The sequence below is a fragment of the Pieris brassicae genome, chromosome 2 (assembly GCF_905147105.1).
Source record: "Pieris brassicae chromosome 2, ilPieBrab1.1, whole genome shotgun sequence".
Lineage (NCBI taxonomy): Eukaryota > Metazoa > Arthropoda > Insecta > Lepidoptera > Pieridae > Pieris > Pieris brassicae.
In genome coordinates this window covers 15,463,161-15,477,773 of record NC_059666.1, presented here as the reverse complement: position 1 = coordinate 15,477,773, position 14,613 = coordinate 15,463,161, and the positions used below count along the sequence as shown (strand labels likewise).

Here is a 14,613-nt window from a genome sequence, read left to right as displayed (position 1 = left end):
TTTCTCGGGGAGCCCATAGGCTGGAAGCTTCGAGAGCAGTGCTCTGTGCCACACTCGATCGAACAATACAATTCATACGAACATACAATATTTACAGACTTTACAATAACTTACCGACTACAAGATGCCACTATACACAAATATGATATAAATATTACATATAATACAAAAATTAAAACTACCAACTTATCCTCGGCGTTTTACCTAGTAAAATTAAATTAAATTTTCACTTTTTTTCTTACTTTCTGTCTCCGGCCCCAATAATATAATCTGTTATTACCTGTTTAGTAAACATATATGGTCTGTGTTTGTTTAACTGTGAAATGTGTATCTGTTCAAGATTTACTCTTAGTTTTATCTATGAATTGCTGTGAATTGTGCGATAAGCGTGTTTTATTTATTAAAAGAATTGTGCCGTAATTTTCTACCAATATATAGAATATACAACCACAAGCGAAAGTAGGCTCAAGCTTGAATAGATTGCGAACGTACATTATGGGGTCTAAAAAACACAAAAAGGAGTCTAAAAAAAAGAAGCATAGGAGTAGGTCCCGATCGCCATTGGAGGGCGAGGAACGTGAACGAAAACGCCACAGAAAACACAAAGACCGCAAAAAGGATCGCTCTCCCGATGGTTAGTTTAAACTTTTAACAATTTTAGCAATACGCTGCGTTCCAAGAATGATGTTTATGGTACTATTTTAAAAAAATATAGCATTGAATACGTACACAGAATACAAACATGATTGCTGGAGACAGCGTTTTTCCAAGTTAACAAAATAATGGCAAACTTTGCTCATTTTCAGAGTGGTGGCATTCGAGATGAGAGTGCATCCCGAGTGCTTCGTCCTTAAGGTAGGTACAGTAGCCAGGCTGATAAAAAAAGTTCAAAACTGGATTTGTGTCTTAGATAAATTGAGAAGATAAATTCTCATGAAAAGTGGAATGATTACAATGTATTTTATTTTTAGAATATCTGTCATCCTTTCTGTTACCTATTTTAGATATGTACTTGTATATTATTACATTACTTGGATAAGAATATAAATTTTGTAAAATTTGGTTAGGTCTGTTGTTAACTTTAAACTGGCATGCCTCAAATTACATATAAACAGACATCTAGATTACACATCAGAATACATGGAGTCTTTTTCTTTACGACAACTATAATTACAACATTGTGAAATACAATAAATATCTTATTGTAATTCTAAATAGTCAACATTTTTCTTTTTGAAAAGAACAATTAAGTACATTAATGTAAGAGTAAAAGTTTTTAAATAATTTGTTTGTGCCTCGAAGAAAAAAATCTGTTTTTTTGTAAAATTTTAGCAAAGACTAAGTCATCAGATTTATCAAACAATTGTTTCTATATTTTTGAAATATGGATACACAATTATGTGTCCTGGCTCTATATAAATATTATATTAATTTGTTGTAGTGGAGGAAGTTCCGGTAGACTCACATTTACAACCAAAAGAAGTTCCAAGATCAAAAAGTCGCAGTAGCAGTGTCGAAGCTGTTCAGTTCCATGATGATAAACCAAGGTATTTTTGTATAAAGATTTCTCTTTTCTATATGTAATTAGTTGATCTTTTGAGTGTAGATTGTTTTTACAATATTCATACATAATATAAAAATTTGGTCACAGGCTATTAAGCAGTTTCTTTCTTTAATAACTCAGCAAAATGAAAAAAAATATAGTACTATTTTTATTAAAGCCTAATTCTCTTATAGACTACTATAGACCATATTGCTAAATGTAATTAAAATATATTCAAAGTATATTTCAAATTTTAAGTGTCTTTAATTAAACATGATGGCAATTTTCAATAAAATATAATGAATTCAATAAACACATAATGTTAACTGTATTTCAGTGAGAAGAAGCGCAAAGTGGAGAAGTCTAAATCACCCGTTGCTCCACCTGCTTCTGCTCAGGAGAGCCTCTCCATTGAAGATACAAATAAGTTGAGAGCTAAGTTAGGCCTCAAACCTCTTGAAGTTGCTGAAAAACCAGGTTAATCACTGCTCTGTTTTGTTTAAATTATTTTATAGAATTGGGATAAAGATATTTTCTATGTTGGTTGTAAATCTATAGATCTATCTATCATCTAGCATCAAATTCATTCCGTAGATTTATACTAATGAGTCTATGGTATTAGGTATTTCCATACCTAAACCATTGAAATGTTTGTAAACTTTTATGTTCTTCTAATTATTTATGTTTTTATTGAATTTGTTATGTAGTTATAAGCATTCAGTAGGTCCACAAAAGGACTGATTATTTTTCACATATTATGAACAGGAATTCATAAATTTTTAAACATAATTAAAATTTTTACTATAACAGCGGAAGATGGAATGTTAAAAGATGACTTGGGCGAATTCTATCATAAGCCTGCACCCAACATATCACAACAGAAAAAGTCAGACAAGATACGTGAAAAACTTGAAGAACGCAAAGAAAAAAGGAAGTTGGAGACAAAGTAAGAGAAATTCCAATTACTTTTAATATCTTATTTGGCTCTAATAAAGAATTGAATACTTTTGTAGAGTTTTGTTGATGCTAACAAAATTAAATGTTTTTGTTGGTGGTTCCTCTTTCCTAAAGCTTAAGAAGGGTTTAAGATGTCTTATATTTTTTTTAGATTAAAAACAAATCTCATAGCGGACGTTTCTGACGATGAAGATGCTTTGGCATGGATCAAGAAGTCTCGACAAATGGATAAACAGAAAAAAGAAGCGGAAAAGCGTGTAAGTAGCTAATAGTATTAGAACAGATAGGTTTGTAATTGATGTGATAGAGACTTTTAAATGTTAGATGCTCTCTTAAGCTATATTAAATACTCAATATTTTAATTTTTCTTGAAATCCTGTCTTGTCTACTGAAATTGTTAAACTACTACTATTCTTTTGCTAGAACTAGTATTGAGTCTAAAATGTATTCATATTTCTGCTAAGATGATAAATGATTCACTTTCGTGGTATTTCAGGCAGCAATGCTGGATGAGATGGATCAGGTGTTCGGTGTAGGTGCTCTGGTAGCTGAGCAGCAGCTGGAAGAACGACAGAATACCTATACAGACCGACATTTACGGGGACTTCGTGTCGCACATGATATAGAACAGGTTACAAACAAATATTTCTTTGCATGGAATTATACTTCATTATAATAATTTTACTAAATAAAGAAAAATAAACTAAATACCGAAATGATTTAATATGATTAGGGAATGCAATCTCGATCTCGCGAGATCCCGTGTAATTTTTCGGGGTCAATCCCGAAGCATAATATGACGAGATCCCGTTCGAGATTGACGGGATTGGGCTGCAATGGTCAGCGATTCTACACACATCCGCTCGGGACGCTTCACGCGACATTGCACATTACATAGGGTACATTGCAATGGACATTATATGCCGGTTAGCAGATAGCACTCTTGAGATACTTTAGAAGATACTCTTTTTTTAGAAGTTACTTTCAAAATAACCAATTTTAATCTCCTTGAGCTATACCTACTTTTGTTTTGATTATGTTCATGTAATTAAAATTGTTAGTTGTTTAGTTCGTAATATTAAAGGATAAAGGATTTGTTTTCTTTCAAATAATATTTTATTTTAATTAACCTCACTATCAAACAAACCTCACACAAACATGCAGTTTTCATCGTATTCAGTCATGTGAATTATTTTTTTAAACTATACGAGATCCCGAAAATTTCGGGATCCCGCCGGATTGATATTTCTAATCCCGCGGGATCTCGAATTCACGATCTCGAGTCGGGATTGCATTCCCTAAATATGATACACTTAACCAGATATAAACCTTTAAATTGACACAATTATATTGAGCTGTGTGATTAAACAAAAATTGCCATATAATTCTATATCTCAATGGATTTATAAAATGATAATATTTTAGCTGCCTGAGGAGCGCGAGACGATCCTGACGTTGGCGGACAAGGACGTGCTGGCCGAAGACAACGAAGATGTACTCGTCAATGTCAACGTACTGGACGATGAGCGTTATAAAAAGGTACTAAACAACACTTTGTGATAGAAGAACTTTCTAGGATTTGGTTAGAAAACAAAATCAAATATGTGTCATTTTACAGATGAACACAAAAATATCATAGTAAACATTTGCCATATATTAAAGTCAAAATCATTTATTCACATAGGTACATTTATGAACATCAAAAAAGAAATACATAATAAATGCTTCTAACTTTACATTTACTGTCAGTTCTCAAATCAAAGTCGTAAAACGGAAGAGAAGAACAGGCAAACTCTCAGCCACTCACTTTTTAATCGCCAAGTTTTTTTGTTTTAATGGGTGGTGCGTGCAGTAGCACGAGCAGTATGTCGAGAGCAGTTAATTTCAGTCACCCAAACATTGGAACCGTTGTTACAAAAGCATGTCCCTGATACAACGTACATTAATAAAACTTGAGACACATAATAGAAACTTAATCCATTAAATTACTTTAGAACATCGAGGAACGTCGCAAGGCCGCGGCAGGATACCAAGCGTATGACGAGGAGAGCGAAATGGCTGCGGCGTTGGGTTACAATAAGCCGCTTCTGTCCAAGTATGACGAGACAATTAATCCTGAACATAAGGCGCGTTCTGCTGGATTCCACCTTGGAGACGAGGCTGCACTTGAAGCTGGACGGTACCGGGAAATGATGGTCAGTATCTTTTTAACCGTTTTTATGTCAAATCTGAGCTAAAATTGTCAGTACCATTCTAATATATTTAATAATAGTAGTTGAACAACGTCTTTGGTAACAAATTTGACAAAATTGATATAAATCAACCTCAAAAAATGGATATATAGTAATTATTCTGTGTGTTTGTGTGATATTACAGAGAGCGGAACGCCTGGCAGGAGGTCCTGATAAGCGTCTGGAGTCACTTCAGCTGCCAGCTCTCCGTATTGCTTCTGACTACATGGATGAAGCTGAAATCAGTACCAAGTTTAAGAAGTTCAAAAAGAAGGTTAGTGTTTTTACAACTAATATTAACAATATCTGTATTCGAATAATAATTATTATATTAATCTTAAGATTATATGCAACTTATAATGCCAAAAAATATGTTCTATACATTTAAAATATAATAACGGCAGTTTGAGTCTATCCGATAGCGTTCATACAAGAAATAAAAATACTAACCCATTTTTTTAACTTTTGTGTAAGACGCCAATGAATGTTTCAGGGCAAGATCCGTAAGAAGCCGAAGCATGAACCCATTGACGTGGATGACTATGAGGCCGGCAACGCGCCGCTCGAAACTGACGATACAGGTGATTTACGTATTTCTATTTACTAGCAAATTCTTCCCCTATGAAATATAAGTAAAAACCTTTTAAGTATGGTATGCGATTTTTAATCTTAAGATTTCAGTGGCCTAGATTATTGTAATTAAGGATATGTATTTTGGAACCGGAACCGAAAAGCAATTATCTTATTACAGTGAATTCAATGTTTATTATGGCGTGTTGTAGATGTAAAGTTCGAGATACTAGAACCTGTGATGGATGAGGAGGAGGTGGAAGTGGACGGTGAGCTGCAGAGCGCCGTGGCACGGGCCAGGAGACTCAGGCTGGCAGAGAGACAGGAACCTGTTTTGCCCAAGGTATAGCCATTTATATAATTGATTTTGTATTTTTTTTAGTTTCCATTATATTTTGTTACAAAATAATATAATATAAATCAAGATATGTTACATTTAAAAACCACTCTCTTTTGTATTAATGTAACCATAGCAGTCTTGCTCATTAGGAGCGCGATAAATGCATATAAAACTAGTTTTTTTAACTTACTGTTTATGTTGGTTAGTGTTAGGCTATCTAATACCTGACCAGACCCGAATGGTAGACCATTTATTAGCCGCGGTAGCAAATACCTCAACGTTCTCTCGCCATATACTTAGTCATGCTCCACTCGTTTTTTTTATATCATCTCAAAAAAGTGTTCGACTACAAGGCATTTTTTTACTTTTTCTGTATTTTGCAGTATAATTATGGAGTCACAGTCTCCTCAAATGTTGTATTAACTACATGAGCCTGTGGTATATGTTCTTTAACATGTTTTGCTAATAAATTATTATTTTATTTTTATTTATTTACATATATGTGTATCAATTATTGTATTGAAAATACACACACATAATGCATGCCTATCTCATCCAACTTTCATTCCATCTGCTTGTGTTCCCTTGATCTCGTTCATGAAGCATTCCATCTAGGCCTCATATTCTAAAATGTAATTTAAAGTCAAATCCATGTTTAAGATACATTTAAACCTTGATTTTCAGGTGGAAGAAATATTAGAGAAGGTTAAGATGGAGGAGTCTGAAGAAGAAGATGCCGAAGGTGGCAGTCGCATGGTGTTAGACTCCACGGCTGAGTTCTGCCGAACTCTTGGAGATATACCAACATACGGGCTTGCCGGAAACCGGGACTCTACTACTGAAATCATGGTCAGCCTTTTCTATATATCCTTGTAATAATTGCGTTTGTTTATAATTGCGATTTTGTCTGTTAAAGAAAGATCATCAATTAATCCTAATTGGGGCCTAATCTATGTTGTTTTATTCTCAAAAGAAATTTTATAAAACTAAGGCTAGGCTTTTTATGTGATATTCATAGACTTTAATCCTGTAAGAGTATTAATATTGTTTTGATAGTGTATTATTATTATCAAATTACTGTAAAAAAAATTAGGATAATTGTAGCATATTAAAACATTTGTAATATTTTTCTCAACCAGGCTTAGCACATGAATCAAATCATGTAACCAAAGTTTATTTTCACACATTTTAAATATTATTTATCAAGCAAAGTACAGGAATTTATAAGTTTATATACATTGTAACAATCAATGTGATTTTTTTAGGATTTCGAGCAAGAAGGTCTCGAGACGGAAGCGGAATCAGCGAGTGGTTCTGGCGCATGGAGCCGTGTGGAATTAGGCAGCGAAGCGCCAGCGGAATTAGTAGCGGGATCCTCAGTTGGATTGGGGGCGGAACCAGCGTTGGGCACTGGTGTAGCGGGAGCGTTGCAGGTGGCTCTGAGTAAGGGGTACCTGGAGAGGGCAGGTGCTGCGCCGGCGCCGCGGTCCCGCCTTCATCATTTATTGCAGGCCCATCACTACTCTATAGAGGATAAGACATATGGGTAAATTATTTAGTTACACAATTAAAAAAAAGTGTAATTCGTTTTTTAATGCTAGATGGTATATTTATATAATTACTACGACTCACTCTATTAATGCGGTATTGAAAAAACTATGAAATGAATTTATTGTCATATTATCAAAGGCTATAATAACCTCTAAATGGTTCACAGAGAGGACGACAAGTATAGTAGACGTGAGCGCGGCCATCACGGCGGTGGCGCCCTCAGCGAATTTCGGGAGAAAAACAATTTCCGGCCCAACATCAAGTTGGAGTACGTCGATGACGATGGACACGCCCTTTGCCCTAAAGAGGCCTTCCGGTACCTCTCGCATAAGTTCCACGGCAAAGGGCCTGGAAAGAACAAACAGGAGAAGCGCATCAAGAAGGCCGTACAGGAGGGGGTCAGTTTATTTTTATTTTTCAAATACTATTTATAGTCACTATAAGTTTATGTGTACTTGCCTTTTTTATTATAATTTGTTATATCATCTATTCTTTTACATTTATTTTCCTATCCATGTTATTATATTATATATAAATCATTAGGTGATTTGGTGACTACGACACCAAAGTTAAAGTTACTATCGGACGCCTAATTGTTATTTAACTAAGTAAATTAAGAATCCTGACGTTGCTTTTCATAACCTTACAATGAATCGCTGACCACAATTGTAGAAAAACACAAGTTTATCTTATAATTATATTTTAATATGAAGTACCAAATTATTAAAATAAATTTTCTCTTTTTATCAGCTTATGAAGAAGATGAGCTCAACAGACACGCCACTGGGTACATTGCACATGCTGCAGCAAAAGCAGAAAGAGACTCACTCGCCATACATCGTGCTTAGCGGTGCCAAGAGGGACAAAAACTAACGTGTCGTTGAAAAATTTATTTCCTTTGTAGAAAAAAAATTATATACTTAATAAACATTAATCCAAAAACAAAAATTAGTTAATGATGGTGACACAATAACCATTTCCCAATAGACTTTTATTCCAGTTTCTAAGTCGAAAGAGTTACGAAAACATCAAATTTAACCTGTCTGTATTAAGAAAATATTCAATAAAAAGTTTGAAAAAAGAATCGTTGTTTTTATATATATATACACAGTTATATATAATGGACGCTGTAAAAATGTAGAGTTAAAAAGGATTTTTTATATTAAATTTAACAGATAAATATAAAATTAACTCTCCGATTTATAGATAGAGCCTCACATAGCTATTAAAATGTTTGGTGCTTACCACATGACTTACTTTTAGCATACATAACTTGTGTCTAATGCAGGATGGGTTCCACTAAGCTCTTATAACATACCCCTTTTTCAGTCCCTTATTCCGTAATATACCTTCTCTATAATCCCTAATAATGTGCATCAGCATTTTTTCATTTGAAATATGTTTTATAACGCTTTGTAATCCATTTAACTTGAGTAAGCATTGGAACGTTCAATTATTTCTACCCCTCGTAAGTAATTCTTGCTGATTGTTTAGAAACAGCTAGCTTTAGAAGCAGCTAAACAAAGAACACTGCATTCTGAAAATTGTTATGACAAATCCTTTTATGAGACACACCCACATTGATTTGTCATGCAAGCCCTTTATATCTTCATTTCAAGATTATACCCCTCAATGTGCTCATTAAGTATATAATAGGCAAACGGGAAGGAGGCTCACCTGATGTTAAGTCATACTGCCGCCCATGGACACTCAATGCCACAGTGCACGCGAGAGCGTTGCCGGCCTTTTAAAAATTGGTACGCTCTTTACTTAAAGGACCCTAAGTCGAATTGGTTCGGAAATACTTCAGTGGGCAGCTGGTACAACAAAGTGGTGGTGCGCGGCAAAAACTGCCTTGAAAAACGCTCAGTTTTGGAACGGCAGTTTATAAACAGTTTACAAACCCTGTGCGGTTTGTAACCTGTTCATAAAAAAACGGCTATATAGGCTAGCACAATCATCGTAATTTACAAGATCATCACTGCTCACTGTTGCGGCGCCATCCATGATTCACTATCCATGATCCAGGCAACAGACAACAAGAAATTTGCGGATTTTATTACCAAAGGCCATTCGACCCTGTTAGAAGCCTGAAAGTCATTAATGACTAATTCCATATTGTTAATCCAATAGACGATGCACCGTACCATTTATACCATTCGGTTAAAATATCATGGGAATATGGAAAGGTATAATAATAAGTTCTAAAATATACTTACTACAGTCCTTATCTAACATATTAATGTAAAATAATAAAGTAAAAGTGGCCCAAAACATATTTAGTTATCTGACGCTTTTAGTAGGTACGTTTATGAATAACAGTTCTAATTGCCAAGGGATCTTTAGTTTACCCATGCTATAATTCGAGTTCGCCACGACGTATGTAGTTACAACATACAAAGTTGTCATATATTATTAACCTCTTTTAAAACTTCTTTGTTTTTTGACAAGAATGAAAACATAACAATAGTGCTTATGAATATAATCTGATCACCACTTTATTTACATTTTTAATACGGCCATTGAACGTATTCCATAGTACATTGCACAGTGTTTTCATCTTTTGGTGTAACTGCAATTAATCAATATGACACAGGAATGTCCTCGGCCTAGTCCAGACGATATCATTGCCTTTTTACCGTATGCCTGTTATACAATGCAAGCACCTTTCGGTGTTCAATTAAAAACTCGTATTGTGGGCAAGTTCTATTACCGTTAAGCAAATAAAAAATCGAACTTAATAGATTTAGTTGTTTGCACATCAGACTGTTTTTATTAATATTTTGAATTTCCACAGAAGAATATGTGAGCGTGATTGAAAAGGCTAAAAAAGCTAAGAAAGACAAGTCCACTATCCACGCCCTTCGGCAGGATCTGGAGCCAGGACATACGTCAGCTTCGGATGTAGAAGAGGGCGGTGTGGGGCTAGTAGCGATTACGGCGCTATACAATGCAAACGGCCGTCTCGTCGAGCTGCTGTTTAACCGTTCACCCGTGCCCACGATGCTGATACGCGTACTGACGCTTTGCCTGCCTTTCCAGCCATATCTCAACCGCCTTACAGTGTGCCATGGGATTTTTGAAATTAAGACCCTCGCGGCGATCAGTCAGCTGTTAGTACAGTCCCAAATCACGGAGCTATACCTGAACGACTCTCCAGTGCCGAGCCACCGCTACGGCCAGTTGCTAGCATACCAGACTCGACTCCAGTGCCTAAGCCTCGATCGCTGCGGCCTGGACGACGATGACTGCGCCGAAATCGCGAGTCAGCTGACTCATCCGAATCCAGCCTCGCAGACTCTGCTCGTCCTTTCTATGGCCTCCAACAATATTTATAATCGCGGTGCCGTCTCGCTAGCCGTTATGTTACGCAGCAATCGCAAGTTACGCTACCTGAATCTCTTGGGAAACCAAATATCGAATACGGGGGCTATAGCCATCTTCGGTAGCCTAATGGAGTTTCCCCTAACCTACACAGATATCGTTTCGAAACGTTTGCGAGCAGTTCAATATATGAAACTGCGAAAAGAAGTTTACTCTAAATGCTACAACGATTTAATCACAACCGCGAGTGACAGTAAGTCTGAGGCGCGCAGAAAGCCGTCGACACGACGGAAGTCGGTGACGACTGTGGCATCTCTATCTCCGGACGAGCTAGCCGCCAAAGCTGACGTCATGACAACCCATCTTATTGGGCCCTACAAAGAGCCGTTTAACTGCGAGGCCACGTTTACAAAAGAGGGAGCCGTGTATTCGTATGGCAACTTGTGCCTGTCCTATCTGAACATGTCATATAATAATTTAAGCCATCCGAGCGCGGTTACGCTGGCAGAGGCAATACAGGCCCAACAGAGGATCAAGGCGCTATATGCCACGACTGAGGTGGGGCTCGTGCGCGTACAATTAGAAGGCAACCCACTGCCTGCAGACACCGATGAGCTGGACACTGTGCAAGCGATGCTTGATCGTGTCATGCTCAGCGGCAGTAAAGGGCGTAAAAGCGAGAAAATTTCAGTTAAATTGAACAGGCGTTGAATTCCTTATGATATAACACAACTAAAGCTAGATGACTACAAAACACTTGCTACAAGAACACAGATAAGGAATGTGATATTATTAGTTAAACCTACAGTAAATTAAGTTTCTCTTAGCTTTTATGAAACAGAATTTTAAAATATATAAATATTGTAGGTATGTGCTTAAAAATATATTTATAGTTTAATGTTTTTCTGTGCGTTTTTTCATAGCCTAATCCACAGAAGCCATGTGCTTGTAGGTATAGATTGTTTCGCAAGATTTAAAAATATCTATAGTATATCTTTATCCAACCAAGGGATCTTATCCGTGCCTGTAGCGTTATCTATATTTTTCCTTACACAATATAAGCATACATACGGTGTGATTTTGTAGTGTAACATGAAAGTCATTTCATAGAAAGAGTAGTGCAAGTGGTAGTTATTCCCGGGTTCTGGATCACTTTGAAGTTCCCCAACCTAACTCGCTCTTGGGGACAAAAGTTTGGACTCTTTCCCCACTAAACAGGTCATGCGGAGTCGATAGCATTCACTCCCGTTATCTTTAACCGTTTCAGAGATAGGTGTCCCAGCACCCTAGCTAATTACTTATCACCACCTTATCTGCTACTACTTCCTGCACCTAATTCCCGCTCCCTATCTAGTTAGTGACTCAGTACGAATGACTCAGACTCAGCTCGTTATAGTTATCTATTTTCCTACATTTCCTAACCTAAGATATGGCTCTAAATGAAAAATAATAAAAAAACTATACCTAACCTACATATCCATACAAACAAAATAACTGCCAGCGCCAAAAACGGACCGGTTAATTACTGACTCGATAGTTAAAAACCATTATCTATAATTATATATAATTAGAAGTAAGGGTTACATACTAAAATGAAACATTTTTATTCCATGTTCTTTTATTTGTATGTCCATTATATTTCTATACAAATTTACTAGAACCATATGATTATTCACTAAGTCCCATGTAAAATTTCTAAGGAAGTCTTCTAATCTCATCCCCTTGAACTTGTAATTTACGTATACCAAGCAGTATAGTCTCCACTCACAGCTAGATAATCATAGATAACCGTAACGCTATTGTAACCTCCACATGCAAAATTCCTCCTTAAAAATCCTTCTATTGCTTCAATAGGTTTACGTCTAAATGATATTCCCCAACTCTTTCGACGTTTATATGAATAACTCAATGAGATCCGGGCTGTGAGTCAGGCTCAAGATTACTTATGGTAAGTGCTGGTACCTGAGCATTCATCGGCAGTCGATTTTAAGCATATACGTTACTCTGGAGGCTGGAATGTATTCTACGAAGACTCATTTGCACTTCTAGCGTGTTCATACTTAAATACTACGCGTTCACTATTTGACTCTTTTACTGACTACATTTCCTAGTATCAATTCGAATGTACCAATGAATTTATTTAAACCCACATAATGTGATCTCAATATAAGTATTGAGTCTTTTAATATAAAATTAAAGTAATGAAGGTAAATAAAAATCATGTCGTATTCATTTCTTCTTCATTCTGTTCTTAATATTATAACAATTACATAAGTGATTGCTTAACTACTATAATCCACACATATATTTCTTATCTTATCTATTTCAAAAATGTTTTAAACATTTGATTATTTCAAAGAGTATTTGAGTGCCCTTTGTATTTATTATCCATATTTTATTAATAAGTACGGATATTTGCTCAACTTGCAAATGCACTCAACTTGAATATGGTAACTAGATAACGATATCAGTTACCAGTATATAAAACCGGATACCTGTAGAAAGATTTAGTATTGTGTTTTAAGTTCGACGTGAGTGAACTGGTTGGAAGTTTGAAATAATAATATTTACAACAATGGAGGTAAGTTATTATATTTAAACCATTTAAGGTTTGAATTCTTAATTGTGTATAAATTCGTTTAAATATTTATGTTTCACAAGGAACATACAATTGGAAAAATGTTGAATGCTGGTTTTTTTAACGTTCAAGCGATGGAAAATATCATACAAAAACAAAAATCACATAAGTAAATAGCTTCTTGACTTTAATTAGGGTAAATATTGTTTATTTTACCGAAGCGCTAAATGAAACGGGTGTTTAAAAATGTGAATTATTCTCAACTTCAGTTCAATGAATTCAGGTTTACTCATCCATGATTTAAAGCCCAAGGAATGTAACACTATTTATAGATCAAGAGAGAGTTTTTACTTAAATAGTTGTATAATTAACTATCTACCAAATTATTACAATATAAAAACTTAAGTATTTAGTGTCTATTTCATTCATACTTCAGTATTTAGTTTTTAAAACTATAATGCTTTACACTATATTTTCTTAGTGATTTATAAACAATACTCTCTATTTGATTATTCATATTTGAATTACTTTTTTATAGTATTTCGTTTGAATATCAGCATTTTACCAATGTTGCGATGTCGGAAATTCTATTACGTTTTTAAGGTCATTAACATCATTTTTTATGATGAGATCAGACTTCATCGTCATTTTTATTAGTTGAAATAATAATGAATAGTCCCTTCTTTTATGGATCGACCAGCAGTTGAATATAATATAACTTTTTTTCCTTTTCTGTTCTGATTCTTGAACTAACAAATCATCTAAAGTTCTTTCTCAAATAATAAAGTACAGTAATTATAAGGTTTAAAACAAATTTCAACATATATCAAATCGTATGTTCCTTGTGAAACATAAATATTTAAACAAATTTATACACAATTAATTTATCAAACCTTAAATAGTTTAAATATAATAACATACCTCAATTGTTGTATATTATTTCAAACTTCCAACCAGAAGTGGTTATGTCGAACTTAGAGCACAATACTAAATATTTCTACAAGTATCGGGTTTTATATACTGGTAACGGATATTGTTTATCTATTTTATTAGTTTACCATATTAAAGTCGACTGCATGTTTGAGCAAGTATCCGTAATTATCAGTAAAATGTGGACAATAAACACAAAGAACACTCAAATACCCTTTGGAATAATTGAATTTTTAAAATATTTATGAAATAGATAAGAAAAGACATGTATGTGTGTTAAGCAATCACTTATGTAATTATTATAATATTAAGAACAATAAAATAAAATATAAACGAATATGACATGGTTTTTATTTACCTTCATTACTTTTTGAAGTATATTTTAGGGCAGGTTCCTATGAGATGTATTATAGATTTTGTGAATCAGCATTCAACGGCAGTTATGTAAAAATCCTTTCAACCTTGAAAATTTTGGTATTTGATTTAAGTTATTGAGTTGTAATTACTAACATAGTTATGGAAACATGTTTTCCGAAATAAACAATTTTATTATTATTATTATTTAGCCTATACATAAATGGTTAACTGA

At 34.7% G+C, this 14,613-nt stretch overlaps 1 protein-coding gene and 1 long non-coding RNA gene across 2 annotated transcripts; one reads left to right on the top strand and one right to left on the bottom strand.

Moving 5' to 3' along the window:
• The first annotated feature begins 349 nt into the window (after positions 1 to 349).
• On the top strand, positions 350 to 8,276 carry LOC123720561 (U4/U6.U5 tri-snRNP-associated protein 1). Its single transcript, XM_045677223.1, has 15 exons — positions 350 to 634; positions 1,442 to 1,547; positions 1,881 to 2,020; positions 2,354 to 2,489; positions 2,652 to 2,757; positions 2,997 to 3,131; positions 3,926 to 4,039; positions 4,495 to 4,695; positions 4,877 to 5,005; positions 5,225 to 5,312; positions 5,514 to 5,644; positions 6,326 to 6,490; positions 6,907 to 7,187; positions 7,359 to 7,590; positions 7,943 to 8,276. Exons 1-15 carry the CDS (start codon positions 496 to 498, stop codon positions 8,063 to 8,065), a joined length of 2,226 nt encoding a protein of 741 aa, XP_045533179.1. The 5' UTR covers positions 350 to 495; the 3' UTR covers positions 8,066 to 8,276.
• Positions 8,277 to 12,744: 4,468 nt separating this feature from the next.
• LOC123720692 lies at positions 12,745 to 14,073 on the bottom strand. Its single transcript, XR_006756075.1, has 2 exons — positions 14,016 to 14,073; positions 12,745 to 13,011 (listed from the first exon to the last, which is right to left on the bottom strand). It is a non-coding gene; the product is annotated as an uncharacterized LOC123720692 (long non-coding RNA).
• Positions 14,074 to 14,613: the final 540 nt, after the last annotated feature.